Below are 21,074 nucleotides of genomic sequence, written 5' to 3' on the forward strand. Positions count from 1 at the left end.
CGTCTACCGACACGGGATTTACTTGGTCTTGATGGAGGTTTGTAGCTCCGTGCCAAAAATTTGATCCCAGAACTTGCTGGTGACGCCAAAGCCCAGTTCATAGTCGAGAAAGTGATGGGCAAGATGGTACTTCTTTAGCTGCTTGTACCACAGGGGCAGGTTCGTGTGATGCAGGAAGTAGTGTGTTAGGTCGTAGCAGATGTAGCCAAAAATGCCGCCACAGTAAACAGCAGTGCCCGCATGCCAATTGTAGAAGAAGATGGCGTGGGCCAGCTTCCAGAATGGAGAGGCCAGGATGACAAACAGAGCAGGAGGCATAACCAATCGATACTTGTCCATTGGGAGATAGTGATGGATTCCATGGAGCAAAAAGTGCAATGTGATGAAAACGCGGTTGTCCGGGAGGTAGCTATATTCACGGGTCAGCGGCTTGCGGCATCGGTGGCCACGAGTTGGGAACGACTTACTCATCCAAGTGGAATAGGAATCGGTGTAGACAGTATTCTACAAAGGTCCAGAAAAAGACACCGAATACCCAGTAGCCACCCAGGACAAATGGATTATGAAGCCCCTGGCTAGCGATATAAGTACCGTATGCGACAAAGGGCAGCCACAGCGACGGGACAATCCACCAGGGGGTCTTGGTGAGCGGCTCTAGGAAGTTGCCGAAGAGAGGCGCTGATTCGCCACCCTTGTAGTGACGAGGGCGATGAACTTGGTCCAAATAGAAGGCTTTGCTGAAGCCGCCGTTCCAAACCTGCAGGAACAGAGGCCTGCTTAGGTCCAAAAACTTGTGCTTCTTGAAATCATGGGTGTAGTCGGTGTCCTTGCTAAGGTCTTCCTCGCACGACATGCCGGTTCGCGGGTGGACGTAATTGGCATCTTTTGAGGTTGCGGTCCCGTTGGCAGGTTTGGCAGAGCCATTCGTGGCGGGCGACTTCTCGTTGACGACAAAGCCGACGAGTGAGTCGTCAAGCACCTCGTACGCAGCCTCGGAGTGAGGGTGCGACGTGGGGTCCTTCAGTATCTCCTCGACATCCTTGCCAGCATAGTCAATGATCAAGCTGCCGCCACCAGGGTGGTCGTCGACAAAGTCTGTCACATCGTAGACCTTGGATCCAATGGTAACATAGCACGAGGAGGCAGAGCTGTGCGCCTCGACCTCTGCGCGAGTAAATGTAGGCAGCGTCCTGGCCGGCATCGTGACGTCTGGTAATGTTCGGTCGGTTCGGGATGGGCAGTTGGGCCGACGGTGAAGGTATTTGCAGGTCGCGCCACAGGAGTTTAAAGGGGAGCCGCAGTCGATGTGCGCGCTCTTGCAGGGTTCGACAAACTACTGAAGTAGAGGGAATGCAGCTTACAAACAAAAATAAAGGATGAAGAACAAGGGACGAAGATGTGCAGGGCACGGGAAATATTAATAGCGGGCGAGACATGAGGATGGTAAATGGCAAAGGCGAATCATGCGACAATATTTGGGTGGAAGGTTTTAATGACGATGCTCCTTTGGTCTTAGCGGTGCGAGGCATTGGCCGGCACTCACATGCACTCACACAGGCACCAGCATGCATTGAAGATTGAAGGTACTCTGTGGCAGCACCGGGTACTTGGGGAACATTGAAACCCGGGCCAGGCTGCAGTGCCCGCCGCTAATTACAGGAATGAGCGGGTGCCGAGGACGCAAAGTGGCGTTACTCTGGGTCGATTTGTCGCAGCACTGAGGTGTCAGTCACCGGGGATCGAATCTCGTTGCCTCAAGTGCTCGGGCAATTGTAGGGCAGAGGTAAGCAGTAAGTAGGCTATCCATTTGTCAAATGGAAACCCGGACAATCTCCACCCTCCGCCTCGTACGTACATGCCATTATGGGCGTGTACAGAGGGTAGCCTGGCTAGTATGAAGGGAGACTGGGTAAAAGTTGCATGATTAGCACCCGACCAAGCCGAGGAGACGCGGATGTTGGTGCCCTGAGCGGTCTGGTGCACAAGAGCTGGCAATGTTGAGTCAATGCGTGGCACAAGTACTCCGTAGAGCATAATAATAATACCAGTGGGCGGGAGATTTTATGATTTTGCTCCAGAGCACAACAACAAGCCCCTCAGGCTCCATCCATCTAATCTCCGGATTCCTACAAACACCAAGAGCTCTTCTTCGTCTTTTCGCCAACGCCGCCTCTATTACCTTTGACGACTTATCCGCCAGGAATTTTAATGGCTTAGAGCTTAGCAGCGCCACCAGCCCGACTCTGCGCATCTTGAAAGAGGGTGCCGTTTAGATACTTGAACCCCGAGTCCACGGCAACCGTAACGACCGTCTTGCCGGGTCCTAATTCCTTGGCCAGCTGCAGAGCAGCAACGACATTCAGCCCCGATGACGTCCCTACAAGAAGGCCCTCCTCCTTTGCGAGCCGGCGACAAATAGCGCGCGCCTGTTCCTCGTCGATGGCTCGAACTTCATCATACAGATCCCGATTGAGGTGCTGTGCGACGAAACCCGGGGCAACACCCTCAACAGAATGTGTCCCCGTCACGCCCTGGGTCAGCAACGGCGCCGACGCAGGTTCAAGAATGACAATCCGCGTCGACGGGGACTTTGACCTCAACACTCTCCCCACGCCCATGGCCATGCCGGCCGTGCCAACAGCTCCGCAGAATGCGTCAATCCCCCCAGGAACCTGTTCAACCAACTCGTGGCCGATGCCCTCGTATCCAACCAGAGCGTCTCGATTGACGAACTGGTCGGTGAAGTAATGGCCGTGCTCCCGGCCGATTTCCGCCGCCCGCTTGTTCATCGCAGGCAGCAAGTCTGGCGTCAGCTTTCCAGACGGACTGTGCGTAATGTCCAGGTCTGCTCCCAGCGCAGTCATCGACCGCAGCTTCTCCACGGCGACGGCGTCTGAGCAAAGAACTCGGAACCGATAGCCCTTTGCGGCGCAGACGAATCCCAGCGACGATCCGGTACTGCCGCCCGTGGCTTCAACCACCGTCATGCCGGCTTGGAGATCCCCGCGCTTCTCGGCTTCTTCAATCATGGATTTTGCCATTCTGTCCTTGTAGGACCCGGTAGGATTGTAGAACTCCAGTTTGATGTAGACGTTGGCGTATCCGGCCGGTACCACGTGCTTCAACTGCACCACGGGTGTTTTCCCAATTGCGTCCAAGATGGAGCCCATGGCAGCTGGCGCGTGTGATTGCATGGTTTGGTGTGTTGTGAATTCAAGTGCACGATATGTATCTTGTACGTGAGACACCAGGAGCGGGAGGGAAAATACCTCTTCCCTCCCAGTCTATTAATTGATATACCTCAGCTTGTAAAGCAAAGGGCGTGAAACAGGCGGGAAAGCATTCACGCCTTCTATCAACAGGCAGTGGAATGGTCGACACCCATTTGCAGAGAGAATCCACTTCAGTCTGTGGCTGCATATGTTTGCCTACCGGGTAGTTTACACTAATCTGCTATTATTAAGTTTAAAAAAACTAGCATTTTAACTTGTCTTAATAATTTTTCAATTTTGATATATTTAAATAATTGACATCAGGTAAGGCCCAATAGAAGCAACACAATGTAGCTAGCTACACCTAAGCCCAAGAACCGCAACAGACCAGACCACATCGCGATACGCCAGACACCAGCACACTAATATGCTATCAATTGATGGTATATTGCGTGACGGCCGGGCACCTGATCTGGTTGAGTCTGGTCTGGTACTATTTGCCTCCTATTGTATCCTAATGGCATCCGTCACACGCATGCGCATCATTGTTGGCCATTAAAGAACTCATCAGTCCAATACCAGAATTCAAGTAAATATCGTACTGTATGCTGTTTAGGGAGTCTGGTTCATATCGATTTTTGGCTTGGTGTGGGATGCTCCAAATACTCAGGTAGTTGGCCTTGGCCATGCATGGGCAAGTGCATCCCTACCCTTCTCCAGCCCCTAATACCTGGACCGCCGTGACATGCAAAACGGCCGAGTCGTCTTGAATACATGGAGTACTGCGACGGGGAAATTCTTGAGCGGGCTGCTGGACTGTGGGATCGAAAGCCCCCGAAGGGCTCGCCCCTGCATCCGTTTGGTGTCGGTGCCGAGGGCATTCTTGAGCAGTAGACGCCGCTGCAAAATTGCTCTAGTAGACACGGAGTGGGCAGAAGTCCACGGTGAGTAATACTATATATGTACCTGGCAGGGTTGCTCTCACGCACTCAGCGGCAGAAGCTATCGCGAGACGGCCCTCACCGGCGCGCCGCGAGTCTGGTAACTCTCCACGCACTCGTCTGCAAGAGCCAGCCATCCCATGCACGCAGTGTACACCGGAAGCGAGTTTGCAATGCTCTCAGCCCCTGAAAATCGTGCGTCGACAGCGTCTTGTATGAATATTCGCAGTCTAGCTACGCCAGAGCTCCTCTCCGTCATGGCCAGGGGGAGGTGTACAGCAGGCAGGACAGTCCCCATGGCCAGCATGGCCGTCTCGTAGTTTGCCATGTACAGGTAGAGCAAGAAGTCATTCGACAGGAACCGGTCTGGCGAACGGGGAACAAAGCGCAGCCAGTTGCGGATGGGGAACATGGTCGACAGCTGGTCCTCGAGCGACAGATGCTGCCAAGTTCGGTGGCGTACATTTTGAAGAAAGATGAGGAGCTCTCTCGCCGCAGACTCGAGCTCGCTATCCAGCTTGCACTTGCAAAGGCTGCGGATAGACGCGGCCGCTGATTCCAGGAGTCTTTGCCCTTGCCGCATCGGCTGCGGTGGGCTGTCTAGGGAGCCTTCGTCCCGTGGCTCGTTCACGGCGGAATGCAGACCTTGTACGGCGGCAAGGGACGCCTGGTTGTCTGCCGTGTACATGTATGGATGGAGAAACTGCGTGTGCCATGTGTCAGCCCAAGCTCAGTCTAGGCTCTTATCATGGTTCGCTTCTAGGGCCGTCCAACTTACGGCAAGCGTGCCTTTGAGATAACTACTGTACTCGGTTCTGCAGCAACGCAAGTCAGCGCGGTGCATTTCTTGGTTCGTGTCTTGTGCTTCTTACGGGTTTGGGCTGTACCACGCCATCAGGATCGACGACGCGATGAGCCCTTGTGACATTTCTTGTTGGCGCTCGCGGCTCTGAGAGCGTATGCTTTGCATTTCTCGGACCATTCCCTGGATTGCAAGACCTCTAAAGCGGCTTTCTAACAAGGACATGCGAGATAGATTTGTGATGGTTCTTAAATGGCCCGCTCCGATGCTGCACAAGCAGTGCCTGAGATGTTCAAAGCTGCCAGCCATCGCAAGGAAGCTGTTGGGCGTTTGCTTGCCGTCAGCAGCCAGGGGCAAGACATCAACAACGAATGAATGACGTATTCGCCTACCTTGAGAACTGGTTAGCGCCCACCAAGAACCCCTGTTCTACGGCCGGCATGATGCCTTTACGAATGACACATAGTTGATATAGCAAGGCCTCTGCCTCTGGCGGCGTCGGGTTCGGCCAGCCAAATTGAGATATCATGGACAGATAGTTCAGAGGCGAGGGTGTTCTGACTACGATCGAGGAGGCCGCAAGGGCTTCCTGGGGTGTACCATAGCTACAGCTGACGGGCTGGCCTCGTGTGAGAAGTCGTTGGCACTGAGTACTGGCAACCTGGTGAGCTGGGCTACTATGCCGGGGCCGGAGTGTCGAACCAACGTGGCTTGAGCTCGTCGCATTTCACCCGTCTCCTCCGACACGTGCTACAACCACTGCGCACCTTGCGGTGAGTCCGTTTCATCATTCGGGTTGAATGGGGACATTAAGGCCGAAGGTTGAAGATGGATGACGCAGGAGGTTGTGATCGTCACACATTGCAGACCCGTTTATCCCGGCGTCACATGACTAGACGTGTGTATAAACCCACGGAACATGTTCTCTACAAACTTTGTTTTCTTGAGCCTAGCTATTGGGAATAAACACGCAGATCAATCGCTTTCAGGAATCGTGGCGCGCTATTTCCTCTCACTGCTTGCTACGAGCCGAGACTGGCTTGCTCCATTAGTCGTGCGAAGCTCTCACAACATCCGAAAGGCTTTAAAGGAGCAACGGTATCCGAAACCAACTTTCAGCTCATCCAACGTACTCGCGCCCCTACGTCTCCCTACTGAAAGTTCACGGGGCTGACGAGATTGAATAGAATGGAACGTGTTCCAAGGAATGAGAAGTTGCTGAAACCAGCTCCATGCTGTCCATTGCTCTGCCCTGCCCTGCCCCGGCCAAGCTCATCTCACATTTCCCGAGCAACAGGCCAACTCAGCAACTAAAAGTACGCAAGCGCCAGGCCGGAAAGAGCTCCGACGCCGTCGTAGATCCGGGTCTTGTGTCCACCGTCCGCGTCGAGCCTGTACATGCTGCCGCCGAGGTCGGTCGCGTACACGTGCCCCTTTTTCAAGTCCAGCTTGACCGCGATGGCCTCGTGCAAATCGCGAGAAAGGAGCGTGTAGTCCCTGCCCGGCACGCTCGTGGCATTGCCCTGGACAGGCCTGGCCGCGTCGAGCCTTGCCGAGTTGATGCTATTCCCCGTGGGAAGCTCGCCCCTGTCGCTCCAGTAGAGCACGTTGGCGGCCTCGTCAATGTCCAGGTCGATGGGCTCCGGCAAGTTTTGGAACATGACCTCGATGTCCGTCCGGTTGCCGGCTCCTTCTCCCGGCAGGAAATCGATATTGGCCCGGAATATCCGCCCCTTGTTCCCCTTTGAAGGGCCCTTTTGAGTCCAGTAGAATTTACCCGTTGATGGCGACACGGCCACGCCAACACACCACCTCATCTGGTCGGCCTTTTCTTCGTCGTTCCGCCAGTCTCCGTTCTGGATGAGCGTTTCCAGGCCGAAGCCATCAAAGTTGCACCGCCAAATCTTGAGACCCTCCCGATCTCCGAAATAGATTTTGGAGTTCTTGTGGTCGATGGTGAGCTGCTTCGGGGTGTGGACCGAGCCGCGCGGAACAATCTCCTTGACATGACTCCCGTCGAGGTTGGAGCTGAAAACTGCGCCGTCTGGTTGAGACGGATTCCCCATGCTGGTCCAGAAGAGCTTCTTGGCCGAGGTTGAGATGTCAATACCGTCAGGCATGTGCTGGTTTGACACCAGAGTCCGAAAGGGCCTCCCGTCCGGCGAGCCAACCATGATGCGGCCTGCGTTCGGGGCATCAAGAGGGTTGGAAGCAGAGAGGCCAATATCGAGGACATAGAGGGTAGGATCGAGGATGTTGCCGCTGTCGCCGAAGTGGTGTGCTGGCCCAGTCGCCTGCTGGGGAGGAAGAAGCCCGCCCTTGGCAGACTTGGCTCCCAGTCGTCCCTCGTCGAGGAACTTTTGCAGGAACTTGAGAGGCTGGTCGGACAACTTACGTTCCGCAACATAATGCTGCTCGATAAAGGCGACAGTGTCCAAGCCGATCTGGTCCATCATGGCCACCGGCCCGGTCTGACTTCCAGACCACATCTCGAGCCAGAGGCCATCCAGCTCTTGCGGTGTTGCCACACCCTCGGCGAGGATACTCAGGGCCTCGCGCTTGATAGCAGCCCACATGCGGTTGAAAATGAGACCAGTGGACTCCTTGTGCGCCACGTAAGGATGCATACCGGTTTCTTTAAGCTTGTCCACTAGGAAGGGGAAGATGGTCTCGTCAGTCTCGCCGTCCGTCATCAACTCGACGATGCGGTTTCCCGGCGGCATATAGTAGTGCATGTTCAGAACGCGCCGCCTCGTCTCTCTTTGGAGATGCCCAACCATTTCTCGAGACTTGTACGAGGACGAGTTGGAGGCAAGGAGGGCGTCTTGCGTCGTGAGCTTTTCTAGGTCGGCAAAGGTGGATATTTTCAGGTCCAGTTTCTCGGGGACCGCTTCGACAACCAGCCATGCCTTCTCGACAGCCTTTTCCAGGTCGTCCAGGGCCTGCACGGTGCCGCGCTTGGCCGAATCTGAGTAGTCCGACATGCTGGTGTTGCAGTACTGCACCGCTGCGGCCCTCTGCTCCGGGCTGGGATCGCGGATGACGACGTCGTAGCCGCTGGCCGCCCAGCTACAGGCTATTCGTCGACCCAAAACGCCGCCACCGAGTACGGCGACGACGCGGCCGACGGTTGAAGGTAGTTGGAAGCCCATGGCTTGTGTTGGATCACGAATGGAAGCGCGAGGAGTGAGTTGGGTCGGAATTGAAGAGATCTGGGTACCAGATCCCGTATAGAAAGAGGCTACGGTGATGGTACGGTCCGCAGAGGGACATGGTTGAAACTTATATAATCGGCAACGGGCAGCAAGTCTAGGGAGTTGCGTTGTGGCGTTGTCATTGCATCAATCATGGAGCCGTTGATAGGTACGACTCGTCCGTGTAAAGCTAAATCGAAGTCTTCCCATCTCCCTGATAAGGGATTATACGGCCGGCGCTATATTAGTGCAGATGGGATCTCTGCTTCGGAAGCACGGGGCGGCGACGCTTCGTCATCCGTGGGCTGGCTGATGGGCCACGGGCAGCGGCAATTGCCCCCGGTTGCTGGCGAATGGACCAAACGAACAACATTGAACATTGAAGGCCCTGCATGTACGTATTGACGTATGTAGTTTTGGGCGGTTCGCCCGGCTCGGCCAGCTCGGCCAGCACCGAAACTCAATGCGGTATCTGAAGGTGTGGAAAGGCAAGTGCCGAAACTGCCTGGTAGATCAATGCCTCGCAACGACTACGACTTCGTTCACGTACGGCCTAGCCACTCTGGGAATCAACGAATCGTATCCACAGATTCGAGCAGCATGTAAGCCCCGCCCTATCTGGCTACTCTCGGAATCATGTACTATTGTCCGCGGAATAAAATGACGTGTAAACGTCGATCTATCTACCACACGTGTAATGCAACGCAACGACTTTGTTCCACCCAGACCAGGCTGTAACTGGCAACTGGTGACAGGAGTCTAGCTAGGTTGCCGCTTCGCGCTAGCTCGGCTCAAATGGATGCACGATCTGATGGATCCTCTTGGCTTCGTTTATGCTCGGCCTAACCTGAAAAAGCAAACAAACAAAATCCAAGAGTTGGTACCCCCTACCATAATGTGAATATGCGTGCCAAACGTCAAGTGGCATTGCCTCGGCAGTTTGCCATCCCAGAATAGGCACTACGTACGTGGCGAGCCCGATAATTCACGCAAAAGTGTTGCACTGATGCAATATCGACAAGTACCGAGCCGAGCTAGCCGGATGAGCCGATTGGCCCAACGGGCAAAGATAAAAAGATTGTTACCTGGTAATGCTTCAGACATCCGTGTCGGTTTAGTGAATCGCGATGCTAGAAAACTAGCTTCTCATCCAACTATAAAGGTGCACTGTCACGAACGGCTCTCCAAGACGCTGTTCCATTCGCATTGGGCCTTGCAGCAAGCATCATCTCCGTCACCCATCTTACTCGTGCCGTTCCATCCGAATTTGCCCTTATCTGTATCACAATCCCTCAACACCATGTCCATCCGGACAGTGGGCGTGGTTGGCACCGGGGTAATCGGCTCCTCTTGGATAGGCCTGTTTCTAGCCCGCGGCCTCCAAGTCATTGTTTCCGATCCTGCATCAGGCGCGGAGCAAAAGCTCGCAGCCTACCTCCAAGCCATCTGGCCGACCATGCAAAAGTCGGGCCTGGCACCGAATGCCGCATTGACCAATTACCGCTTCGTGGGTGCACAATTCAAGCATCATTTTGCCAATGTCGACTTTGTCCAAGAGGTACCTGCTTCCACGTCTCGATCAGTCACCCATTCTAATATATGCGCACACTTGCGAAACAGAATGCGCCCGAACGCATCGAGTTGAAAACCGATATCCTTGGCGAGATAGACGCCGCGACTCGCCCAGACGTTGTCATTGCGTCGTCTTCGTCCGGCATACCTAGTTCCCGGTTTATATCGAAATGTGCCGTCAACGCAGGGCGCGTGCTCATAGGACATCCCTTCAATCCTCCTCATTTAATGCCGCTCGTCGAGGTAGTCCCCCACGCTGAGACGGCGGCAGCGAGCACGGAAACAGCCATGAACTTCTACAAGTCGCTGGGTCGAAAGCCCGTGCTTATTCGCCAGGAGATACCTGGCTTCGCGGCCAACCGTCTCCAGGCAGCGGTCTGCAATGAAGCATATAGCCTTGTGAGCCGCGGTGTTTTATCAGCACAGGATCTAGGCGAGTCGACTTGTGGTTTGACAACTTACCTGTGTACATGTTTGCTAACTCGTGAACCAGATACGTGTGTTACCAGTAGCCTTGGGCCGCGTTGGGCTGTTACCGGCCCGTTGCTGTCAAACGCCATGGGGGGCGGAGGCGGCACCGACGGCTTCAAGCATTTCCTGGAGCATTTGGGGCCTGCCACCAGGAGTTGGATGGACGATATGCAGGCTCATGCGTTTCAGTGGACTCCCGAGGGTCTCGCGACGCTGCGGGAGAGTGTTGCTAAAGAATTGCAGGGCAAGGATACCAAGGAGCTGGAACGAAAAAGGGACCAGTGTCTTGTGGAAGTCCTCCGGGTCAAGGGTGACATGTAGACTTGGACTAGATGCTTTTTTTCATATTTTACACTAAGAGCTTTCTATTATCTGATTGGCCTTTAGCCCTAGCGCCAAGAGACCTTTTTATGCATGTGTATAATAGGGATAGATACTCTAGAAATAGCAAGCAAGTAAGTTGATTTATTTAATATAAAACGTGCCAAAAGTCAATTATATACGAATTCGCTTAAAGCTTATTACTTTATATAATAACAAACCTTTCACATTAATATTATTCCAGGTCAAGTAGTAAATATCACGAAGCAAATGTGTAGATAAACAAGATACGATAGTACAAAGATATACACATGGTAATCTTTTACTGAAACATCTAAATCTAGCATTTCGCAGCTGTGTACATGAACAATCCTCCTAGTTAACCATCTTTCGCAGCGCAATTCCAAAGTTTTTCTTTTTCTTCTTTTTTATAACTGCTAAACCGGACCCAGTATCTACCGCAATTGTATCCCATGAAGGCTCATCAGGACTGGGAAAGTTAGCGATTGCATCAAATACCACAGAAAAAGGACGACACATACCCGAACAACCAAGCAATCCTGAGAAACACGCCCACACGCGCCCTCCTTAGCACGCATCATCGGGGACTGGAGTGGAGGTAGGCTTAGGCTTGAGACGCTGGTCGTCGGGAAAGACGAAATCGTCAGAATATATCGGCCCGTCAGCCTGTCTGGGCTGAGCCTTATCGGCAAGGGCACCGGATTCCGGCGCCCGAGGAGCGGCGGCAACCAGCCCGATGCAAAGGGTAACGAGGGTGATAGAAAACTTCATATTGGCTGAGACTTGATTGGATTGATGTTGTTGATATCCGAGAAGCAAATAGACGTCGTCGACGGCGGTATATATATGCGACTTGCGATGCAAGGCATACACGGACACTACGGACTTGACGAGTAATGAGCTCGGGGGCGTTGTTTGCGATAACATAAGCCGTTGTCCACTCTTGGCTACGATGGTAATTCATGCCTTCATGCCGCGTGTGGGTAATGCGCTTCTCCGAGTCAATGGCATTGGCATGAGATGGGAGCTGATACAGGCTGACTCGCGCCCAGACGTAGCCGGAGTCCTTTCATCTGCCCCTGGGTTTCAGCACCGGCATAAAGGTCCGTTTTGTCCAAGGCGTCTTGTCGAACGACAATTTGTGGCGGATGGATCCGTTATGCCCGGCCACGATTCGGGCCGCTAATCTAATTTAATTCAATTTGATGTAATATAAACAGGATAAACGCCGTGGTCGCGAGAATAGGAGAGTGCTGAACGTCTTGGATAAAAAGCGCAGGCGGAAGTGGTGCTTGGTCAAAAACCAACCACTGTCAGCGAAACCGTCCGTCTGAAGCGCCTCGACAGTTTTCGCAGCGTACATGTGCAGGGAACTAATGAATGTAGCCTCGTCCAAAGAATCAAGTTGACGGGACTAGACCAGACACTTGCCCGAAATAGACGGACTCTTGCGCAGGGGCAACATTGAACCCGAGTGTCGAATCATGAATGACTTGGCATCGACTCATTCGGCCTCCTCCCCACAGCCTCACTCAGCCCCTTCACGTAATCCAAATCCCACCGGCTTCGATTCAAGGACCTGTGTACGGGTTCCACTGGCTGCAGAATAATGCCGAACAGTTCGTCTATGCTAGGGCTCGCGTTCAGCTGTATCACCGCCAGACTCTACATTGAGACATGGACCTTTGCTACTCCACAGCTGACTCGCAACAGCATCATGACGCGTGTTGAACTGCTCCATCATTTCATCGCCTCTGAGGCGACATGTCCTGTTGGGATGCCTGCCGGATTGGCAATCTACTACTCTTGTTTTGTCGGGTTCATTGCGTAGGTAATAAATGGGATTGTCTGCTTGGAGGCGGCCCAACTGGCCTCATTTGCATCATTTCAGATAGACAGCAAGCCATTCTTCATGAATGGTTTTATCGGCAAACGGCTTGCAGCTTGCAGTGACAACAGCTCATCTCATTCAGAGAGCGAATAAAACTCTCACTAATACGGCCGAGTTGAAACCAAGTCAGCGATACAACGGCCGACGAATAAATGTGTCAAAGACTCCAAGCTTTAATCCCTTCGGTGGGCAACGTCTAGTATCATCTATAATACGATAGCCAGTGAAGACTCGGCCTCGTGCGTGGAAGAATTGTTGTGCAAAGCAACAACATGCGGCTGCCACAATGATAGACGAATGACGAGACAAATCCTGCAACACATCAGGATCCCGTCCATATTTTCAGCACTAGAGCCAACAACAGCGCCACCATGTGTCGAAATAATTGAAATTCCGAGGTATAAATATCCCAAACTGATCTTGAACAAAACACGACTAACCAGCTTACTTTCGGCAGGCCCTTGACGCTTGGTGTCATTATGACAGGAAGCAATGTTGGTCGGCCCTCACAGGACCAAAGCAGTCTGCCCACAAGCACCAGACGGCAATGGGGGAAGGAGCTCTAGGTGCCCGATCAAGCCAACAGTATTTTATGTGTTTTTTTCGCCCTCTCATATCCAGAGAACATGCTCTCGCCTGGAAACTGTCCGAGCCGTCTCTTTTTGCAGCAATTCTTGTTGCGCCTGGGAACTATGGTGCCGGCAAAATTCACAAGTCAGTGAACATCAACTGGCAATTCGATGCCAACCGGGAGACCCAACCGGGAGGCAGACTGGTTGTGAAGGCCTCTGGTCTCCTTTCTGGGAAAGGCCGCTGGGTGAGTAAGACAAAGAAGGAGGCAACCACGATTTTATCCGCATCTTCCAAGAGCGGGAGTTTGGCCCCCTTCCCATGATTATCGAACTCAAGTCCAATGTGCATTTGTGGCTCTTTCGCGCCCCTCCTCTCCCGTTCCACGTTTGACAGGACAAACGTCACAAACGTCACCTTGTATCCACGGAGCTCCCTTCACAGGCAGCTACAAAGGTAAAAACAACAGATTAACACTTGATCAAGTTGAACGCTTGATAGGTCAGTGGCTGCGACATACCGTGAAGCAATGTCCGTTCTGTACGTTTTATCCTTGAACTGCACAGCTTGTACGCCTCTATAAGCGAGAGAGACTGCTTCTTCTAGAGTTGACCCATACGACGCCGCACAGAGGACTCTGCCACCAGCCGTTAAAAGTTGCCCATCTGTCGATTTCTCCGTTCCAGCGTGGAAAATCTCCACACCTAGATGCAATTAGTATGTATCAAATCTACGGGACCAGTACCGACAGACCTGATGCACAGCCCTCGACCGTGATGACATCACCTTTGCGGTAGGACTCGGGGTAGCCCCCGGCTGCAACAACCACATTGCAAGCGAATCCGGGACGTACGGGGATAGCTACATCTTGAAGCTTGTTTGTGCAACAGGCAATGAGGATCGTGGCAAGGTCACATTCTGGAGCAAGCAGCATCATCATTGTCTGCGTCTCGGGGTCTCCAAACCTAGCATTGTATTCCAAAACCTTGGGTCCATCTCTTGTCATCATTATGCCAGTGAAGAGCATGCCAGAAAAAGGTCGGCCTAGGACAGAAAATTAGAAACAAGAGATGACGGATGAATTTACAGCATACCTTCGGCTTGGAGAGCCTCAAGCGTAGGCCTGATGATTTCCCGGTCGATTGTCTCGAGATCTTGGGCGGTTAAGAAACTCAGAGGCGCATAAACTCCCATGCCCCCAGTGTTAGGACCCTTATTTCCATCAAATATACGCTTATGGTCCTGCCCTGGTGGAAGGGATTTGAAAGCTCCGCTGCCATCCACAAAAGTGAGGACACTGATTTCGTCGCCATCTAGAAATTCTTCTATGACAACGGATTGCCCCGAGGAGCCAAATTTAGACTCAACCATCATCAGACGCAATGCGTCAAGTGCTTCCGCCTCATTGGCAGGCAGCACCACACCCTTTCCGGCAGCCAGACCATCGACCTTCAATACAACACGAGAGCAGTCAATAGATTGCAAATAGGCTCTTGCATCTTCATATTGACGAAAGGTTTTATACTTTGCGGTTGGAATATCGTATTGTTCCATCAAGGCCTTGGAGTATGCTTTGGACCCTTCTATTTCTGCTGCCGCCTTGGAGGGAGAAAAGCAAGGGATACCAGCTGAATGGACTTGGATTAGCTAGACTGTTGTATACCCGTCATGCCACACAGAAGAGACGAGGTAAAGTGCGTACTGTCTTCAAAATATCCAGCTATGCCGTTAACAACAGCATCGTCGGGTCCAGCTACAACGAGGCCAATGTGCTGGTCTCTGGCAAAACAAACGAGTCCCGGGAAATCATCTTGACTGATATGAGAAACATTCGAGACATTGGGAAGATCTTGAGTGCCGCCGTTCCCAGGGACAACGTAGATGTGTTGCACAGATGGGCTTTGAGACAGTTTCCAAGCCAAGCTATGCTCGCGAGCTCCTTTGCCAACGAGAAGGATTTTGAGGTTTGAGGTTGCCATGGCGGAAATGAGTGCGTGTGACTCGAGGGGAGAAAAGTCCATACTGAAACCGCACGAGTTGACGACCAACAGCACAGGGCTACTAGTCACGTGGCGGCTACAGCAAAATGTCTGGTGGCACACTAATAACATGATTTTTTTCTGCTAAACTAAAGTCGACCCTAGAGGCCCTATTGAAAAACAAGGAACAAAATTGAGCGACACCATCGCAGCCTACTCCAACTACCGGGCCTGAAAGAGAGAGGGAGAGCGGTGAGCTTTGGTTTCTTAATCCAAATTGACCTCATGCTTTATAATCATATGGTACTAGCACTCTGTACTAGTGTGCAGAACAAAGAGTTTGTTGGATCATACGGACAACTGTAGACTACCATCGACGCTACCCTATTGATTTGATTAAGAGCGCGGCAATTGATTTTCTGTTAGCCAGAAGTGCGTTTTTCAGTTTCTGCCTTGTGTGTAAAAAGCCAAGGAGCTGGTTAAACTAGGGTCACAACGATGATTCCCAATCTAGCGTGACTGAAATTGACCTGATATTCCAACTTGGTACACCATGATTCCAATACTTGACTTGTGTGGTCTAAACTGGCACTGGCTTATAGTGCTGACTGATTCCATCTATGACAAACAAGCACATGCATGTGCCTTGGCGCTTGAAAAAGTGGAGTCTAGGTCTTCTTTCTAGGAACGCTTGCATTACATTAAGAAAAGCCCGCGGCTTATACAGCGTTTGGGGGGCTTTAATTGTTAAATTAGTCTTTATACAAGTTTTATATGAGTACATACCAGTAAAATGCTAGTTTTATATTATAACATTGAATATGTAATCGTATTGATCAAACTGGCATTTGCAACTCCGGCGCACAGATCATCAAACGTTGGCGTCAGCCGCGGCGGCTCATGTCGCTGGTGGCGGGGCAGAGAGCGACCATGGAGGGTCCCAACAATGCGAACAGCGCGTCAGCTCAAGATTCCTTGCGGGGCTGAAAATAGCAGCGTTTTGGCTCGGAGTCGAAATCAAGGTCGCCAAGCAGTCCCAGCCGGTCTCTGCACTCGGTCCCTGAAGCCATCGCAACTCTGTTCCTCTATCGCCTTTCCAGTCCATCGCGCCTAGCCTGCGATCGCCTGGTCCATCTCGAAACCTACCATCATCTGCCCTTGTCGAAATCCCACATTCACCTTCCGCAACAGTAGCTTACGACGTCATGTCATCGCCTTCTCTGCCGCGGGGCACGTGGCTCCTAGTGCTCGCCGTCTGCTTGGTCTTGCTTCCTGGCAGGGCTGCCGCCTTTGGGGCTGGAAACATCCCATCCATTGCCCAGGTATGAACAAAGCCGTGATCCCATTTCGAGCTCTCATGCGCACGGCTAACACATTGCCGCCAGGTCGAAGGACACAACTGGCGCCATGGAGGTATGTTGATTTCCACATGGGGCTACCCCGCCAAATATTGACAGCCATTGTATTGCAGATATCGAGGATATGCTCGCCAGTGTCGCCTTCTTGCACGGCAAGAAATGGACCTCCATGCTGATCAAGCGAACCTACTTTGGAAACTGGCTCCGCGATTACTCCCAGGCCGTCGATGTCGGCAGTCTCAAGGGCGTCAACGCCGCCACGATTCGAATCCTCGTGAGTCCCCGCGCCTCGTCGCACACGCCTACACAGCTAACAAGGATTGTCGACAAATCCAGGTCTGGGTTCTCTCATTCATGGCTTTCGGTTATGCCACCGAGGAGTTCGAAGTCACCGAGGAACGTCTCGGCTGCTATCGCCCAGAGGAGCACATCGACAACCCCCTTGGGTACGCAGATGGCGTCGATGCCCGCACCTTCGACCCCCGTCTCCGCGGTCCCGTCCAGCCCGTCGAAACAGAGATCGATATGAAGACGGGAATGAAGAACTACATTGCCAACGAGACGGGACAATGGGCCACCAGTACCGGATACATTCGCTTCAGCTTTGCTCGCAGTATCCACTTTGGCCGCCTCTACAGCTGTGGTGAACGTGGCAAGGGCAAGGACGAGAATCTCTGCGAGGCCCTCCGCTGCCTTGGCCAAGCGCTCCATTGCCTAGAGGACTTTGGGGCGCACAGCAACTATTGTGAGCTGGCTCTCCGAGAGCTTGGGTACCACAATGTGTTCCCTCACTGCGGAACCCAAACCGAGATAAACATCCAGGGCAAGAGGATCTATCCCATAGTAACTGGTACCTTTGGTGCCGTTGACTTCTTGCACTCCGTTATTGGCGAAGCCAATGATCATTTTACCCAATCCGAGGTCGATGAAGTTGATGTGGCCCTGAAAAATGCCGAAGGTGCCAGAAGCGGGCCCGTGGCTACAGGCGACAGGGGATTGTTCGATGGCTCTGGTCCAAGCGACTTCATCTCCCTGCTCTCCAAGCTCCCTGATGTTGGAACTGGATTTGCTTCCGAGGCAAAGGACCTCAAGGAAGCTTCCGAAGCCCAGGAGCGAGAAAACCGGCAGAACCAGCAGCGAACTCGTGCCAACAATGCCAACGTCGTACCGGGGATGAGCCCCGACTTTGACCCCGTAAAGACCGCCAAACGCATCTACCCCATCCTGGTGTTCCGCGACAAGATCGTCAAGGCAATCAGCCGTGGTATTGCCAAGGTTCCAGGTCTGGAGAAGCTCCTGGAACACATCAGCGAGACCCTGACTGCCTTTGTATTGGGCCTTCTCGCCCCCTTCATCCGACCCATCATAAACTCTGTCACCAAAGTTTTGAAGGATGGCTCATCCGGCGTCATCACCGCCAGCTCAAAGTCCCAGCTGGAGCCGTGGGAGAACAACAGATGCTCTGATCCTACCCACTCTATGCTGTCCAAGGACCACTTCACCAACGTCCTGAACTCTTGTGCCGGCCGAGTCGCCGCGACAATTCTTCAATACGCGGTTCCGTAAGTTCCATGCCCTAGGCAATCCCGTCTTGCCCTTCGTTCAATATCCGCTCACACATCCTCAGTCGCGTCATCTTTGCCTGGGAAAACCCCAATGTCCCCGTAGACGAGGTCGTCAACGACGTCATCCGGGCCTTCCACCACCCAGCCCTGCGCAGCGAAAATATCGAAATTCAGCGTGACATGTTCCAGACAGTACGAATGTGGGCCGACCAGCACCCGCGTCGCCACGAACTCGAACGCATCCTCTCCTCGGAATCCGTCAAGACGGGCAAGAACCACATCCTCAACGGCACCAAATCGGGCAGCAGCGGTGGCGGCCACTCCCACGGCGCCTTCGACGCCCTCAGCCAGCTCGGCCACGGCAAAGTCGCCGGCTCACTATGGTCCCAGGTTCGCACCCGCGATTTGGACTCCATGTCTGGGAATGACGGAGAGCAGGCCTCCAACTACGTATCCAACTCTCCTGCTCCGGAGACAAGCAAGATGCCCACTCCGCCGTCTTATACCTCGACGAGCGGGGGAGGAGAGGCGGCTTCGTACATGAACGAACCCAACACCTTCCAGGCAGGCTACAATGCCCCCCCACCCCCGGGGCAGTATTACCAGGGCTACGGCCAGCAACCTCCTCCCGGTGGTCCTCAGGGATATCCGGGAACCCAACAGTACGGTGCGCCGCCTCCAGGACAATGGCAGCAGCCGCCCCAGGGGTACGGCGGTCCACCCCCGCAGGGATATCCCCCCTACGGACAAGGTCAGCCGCCTTCTTGGAACCAGTATCCCGGCCAGGGACGCTATTAGATACAAAGCTCAAGTATGTTTGGATGATTTCACGGAATTCAGGTTTTAGTAGGGGTTGTTGGGAAAATAGGCTCCGAATATGAGGTATGTCGATATGAATTACATGGACGTGTATGTAGAGACGAGAAAAGAGCCGTCGTCGATATTTTCAATAAAAATTGTCTTGAAATCATGTACTCGGAATCGTAAGCCATCCACAAGCAGTCCATTTATATGTATATCGTCAGTACATCGCCTATGCAGCCAAGTATCTAGTGGTCGCTACATGCAAACTCCACCCAATGCCCATCCATCACCACACCCAAGGCATGCCGCTCATGACGAAAAATCGATTGCACAAAGGCTGAATGAACAAACCTCATCTCTTGCCCCTCCTGGGGTCCTGCGCCTCCGCTTTCCTAATGTCCCTAATCTCCTTGGTGCCCATGCTGCCCAGCCCGCCCTCGGACCGTCTCTCCCACCCGCCCAGCCGGACAACCTGGCAGGTGGCGTTGTCGCCGTCCCTGGACACCTCGGTCGCGTACTCGACGACGTTGCGCGCGCCCTGCTCGGGCGTCTTGGCCTCCTTGACGACGTCTACGATCTCCTGATCGCTCAGGGTGCCCGAGACGCCGTCGCTCATGAGGACGAGGAAGGAGAACTCGGCGGGGCCCATCTCCACGCGCGTGATCTCGGGCTCGGCCGACACCCCGATGCGCTTGGACTTGATGTCGCCAAAGGCGCGCGAGTTGGCGAGCCCCGCGATGCGCTCCTCGCCAAAGGAGTCGCCCGTGACCATGGAGCCGGCGGGCGCGTAGCGGCGGAGGCGCCGGCTCTCCGTGGGCGTCGTGGGGTGGTGGTCCGACGTCAGGGGGTGCGGGAGGCCGGTGGCCGTCTCGCACAGCAGGATGCGCGAGTCGCCCACGTGCGCGGCCACGAGGGTCGAGTGCGCGGCCGGGTGCCAGAACGGCGCCGTCGTGGGCGTCGATATGAGTGCCACCGAGGCCGTCGAGCCGCCCTTGAAGCGCGTGGTCCCGCCGATGCCGTGGCCCGACGGCGTCGCGTGGGGGGCGCCCAGGATCTCGTCGTCGTTGAGGGGCTGGTCCGAGTCGTCCGGGTCGGCTTTGCGAGCTTGCGCCGACACAAAATCCAGGTCGGCGCGGAGGAAGGCGTACGCCAGGCTGGACTCGACCGTGATGGAGGCCTGCTTGCCAGCTTCGGGGGACGTGTCGAAATGCTCCGGGTTGAAGCGGCGAAAGTAGCCGCCTATGGTGGTTCCGTAGGCCTTGACGAGGTCGCGCTCGAGTCTGATGGCCTTGTCCATGTTCTGCGACTCGGCCGGTGGTGATTTGGCGCTCGGGAGGGCCTGTCCGTGGTTCGGCGGGTCGCCGACGAATCTGCGGTTCTCCGCGTCGGGCACGTCCATTTTCGTTTCGACGTCCTTGGCGGATTTCATGTCAATCGAGTCAAGGGCTCGTTGTTTTGACGTCGGCTTTTCGCCGATTGCGGGCTTTTGCTGGTCTCTCCCGGGCTTGCTCTTTCGCAGGCTGCTTTGCAGGCCGAACTCAATGGCTGCCTCCTCAATGTATCCGTGTAGCTCGTCTCGTAGGAAGTGAGAACATTGTGTGCCTCCGTGGCCGTCAAAGACGCCAAAGTAGAATATTTGAGGATCGCCCAACACGCTGTCGGCCGGAGTGGCTTCGCCTGGTTTTTGCCTCACGCTCATGGGACCCCTCTTCGCGAAGGCAGGTATGTCCACCGTGCCGGCCTGGTCCGTATCCTCGTTATACGGCCTGCTCCCCCTGGCCGTCGCGGAGCCGAAATGATGCTTCGCCCTCCGCAGCGGTATGCGGACCACAGTCAGGTCTCGACTCTGCATGTTGGGAATGGACACGGCGGCGGGAGACAGACCGGGACTCGGCGTATGGGGGGTCGACGCATCGCGGGGCAGTTTGTGGCCGGGGCCAATGGTGCGGTGCGAGTCCGGATGAAGCGACGACGAGGGAAGATGCGTGACGAAATACGTGTGGAAGTACTGTCGCAGTTGCTGGTCTGGGTATCGCGGCAAAGGCACGTAGTTGTGGCGGCTCGTCACAAGCGGAGAGGTGCTTCGACGTTCGGCGCGAGCCTGCCGGGACGCGCTGCCGCCACGAGCCCCCGAAGTCGACGACAAGGACCTTCGTGCCGCTGTCCCCGCGGGTTTTAATCGTGGATGTGTAGCGCCTTCTGCGGATGTGGTCCTAAACGCCGAACCGGCGCCAAGAAGGGTTGCTGATGCTGTCGGCATGGCGACCCCCTCAGCCGCCATGTGAGCTGCGGCTCTGGACGCAGAGCTCCGCGCGGCATGTCGTATGGATGCCATTGAAGGGTAGAAGCGATGCTGTAGAGTAGAACCCGGCG

General features: G+C 54.2%; 9 protein-coding genes across 9 annotated transcripts; 2 read left to right on the top strand and 7 right to left on the bottom strand.

Moving 5' to 3' along the window:
- Positions 1 to 18: 18 nt before the first annotated feature.
- Positions 19 to 1,201, bottom strand: SCS7 (Ceramide very long chain fatty acid hydroxylase SCS7; the record flags this gene model as incomplete). The annotated part of the gene is made up of 2 exons (XM_014689513.1): positions 19 to 409; positions 468 to 1,201. The coding sequence occupies 2 exons, from the start codon at positions 1,199 to 1,201 to the stop codon at positions 19 to 21; spliced, it is 1,125 nt and encodes a 374-aa protein (XP_014544999.1).
- Positions 1,202 to 2,213: 1,012 nt separating this feature from the next.
- cysK (Cysteine synthase) lies at positions 2,214 to 3,170 on the bottom strand (the record flags this gene model as incomplete). The annotated part of the gene is made up of 1 exon (XM_014689514.2): positions 2,214 to 3,170. One exon carries the CDS (start codon positions 3,168 to 3,170, stop codon positions 2,214 to 2,216), a length of 957 nt encoding a protein of 318 aa, XP_014545000.2.
- Positions 3,171 to 4,214: 1,044 nt separating this feature from the next.
- G6M90_00g048900 (uncharacterized protein) lies at positions 4,215 to 5,180 on the bottom strand (the record flags this gene model as incomplete). The annotated part of the gene is made up of 3 exons (XM_014689515.2): positions 4,215 to 4,856; positions 4,932 to 4,968; positions 5,026 to 5,180. The coding sequence occupies 3 exons, from the start codon at positions 5,178 to 5,180 to the stop codon at positions 4,215 to 4,217; spliced, it is 834 nt and encodes a 277-aa protein (XP_014545001.2).
- A 1,085-nt stretch (positions 5,181 to 6,265) lies between these two features.
- Positions 6,266 to 8,107, bottom strand: LAM1_0 (3-hydroxyacyl-CoA dehydrogenase-like protein LAM1; the record flags this gene model as incomplete). Its single annotated transcript, XM_014689516.1, has 1 exon — positions 6,266 to 8,107. One exon carries the CDS (start codon positions 8,105 to 8,107, stop codon positions 6,266 to 6,268), a length of 1,842 nt encoding a protein of 613 aa, XP_014545002.1.
- A 1,342-nt stretch (positions 8,108 to 9,449) lies between these two features.
- Positions 9,450 to 10,513, top strand: lcdH (L-carnitine dehydrogenase; the record flags this gene model as incomplete). Its single annotated transcript, XM_066130450.1, has 3 exons — positions 9,450 to 9,707; positions 9,770 to 10,154; positions 10,215 to 10,513. The coding sequence occupies 3 exons, from the start codon at positions 9,450 to 9,452 to the stop codon at positions 10,511 to 10,513; spliced, it is 942 nt and encodes a 313-aa protein (XP_065986572.1).
- Positions 10,514 to 11,101: 588 nt separating this feature from the next.
- Positions 11,102 to 11,305, bottom strand: G6M90_00g048930 (uncharacterized protein; the record flags this gene model as incomplete). The annotated part of the gene is made up of 1 exon (XM_014689518.1): positions 11,102 to 11,305. The coding sequence occupies one exon, from the start codon at positions 11,303 to 11,305 to the stop codon at positions 11,102 to 11,104; it is 204 nt and encodes a 67-aa protein (XP_014545004.1).
- A 1,828-nt stretch (positions 11,306 to 13,133) lies between these two features.
- On the bottom strand, positions 13,134 to 14,974 carry ADE1_0 (Bifunctional purine biosynthetic protein ADE1; the record flags this gene model as incomplete). Its single annotated transcript, XM_066130451.1, has 5 exons — positions 13,134 to 13,431; positions 13,516 to 13,699; positions 13,749 to 14,039; positions 14,090 to 14,623; positions 14,698 to 14,974. The coding sequence occupies 5 exons, from the start codon at positions 14,972 to 14,974 to the stop codon at positions 13,134 to 13,136; spliced, it is 1,584 nt and encodes a 527-aa protein (XP_065986259.1).
- Positions 14,975 to 16,179: 1,205 nt separating this feature from the next.
- G6M90_00g048950 (uncharacterized protein) lies at positions 16,180 to 18,695 on the top strand (the record flags this gene model as incomplete). Its single annotated transcript, XM_066130452.1, has 5 exons — positions 16,180 to 16,296; positions 16,360 to 16,387; positions 16,446 to 16,606; positions 16,669 to 17,894; positions 17,960 to 18,695. The coding sequence occupies 5 exons, from the start codon at positions 16,180 to 16,182 to the stop codon at positions 18,693 to 18,695; spliced, it is 2,268 nt and encodes a 755-aa protein (XP_065986514.1).
- Positions 18,696 to 19,053: 358 nt separating this feature from the next.
- ptc4 (Protein phosphatase 2C 4) lies at positions 19,054 to 20,961 on the bottom strand (the record flags this gene model as incomplete). Its single annotated transcript, XM_014689521.1, has 1 exon — positions 19,054 to 20,961. The coding sequence occupies one exon, from the start codon at positions 20,959 to 20,961 to the stop codon at positions 19,054 to 19,056; it is 1,908 nt and encodes a 635-aa protein (XP_014545007.1).
- Between the last annotated feature and the right edge of the window lie 113 nt (positions 20,962 to 21,074).

Source organism: Metarhizium brunneum, chromosome 2, assembly GCF_013426205.1.
Source record: "Metarhizium brunneum chromosome 2, complete sequence".
NCBI classification, from domain to species: Eukaryota; Fungi; Ascomycota; class Sordariomycetes; order Hypocreales; family Clavicipitaceae; genus Metarhizium; species Metarhizium brunneum.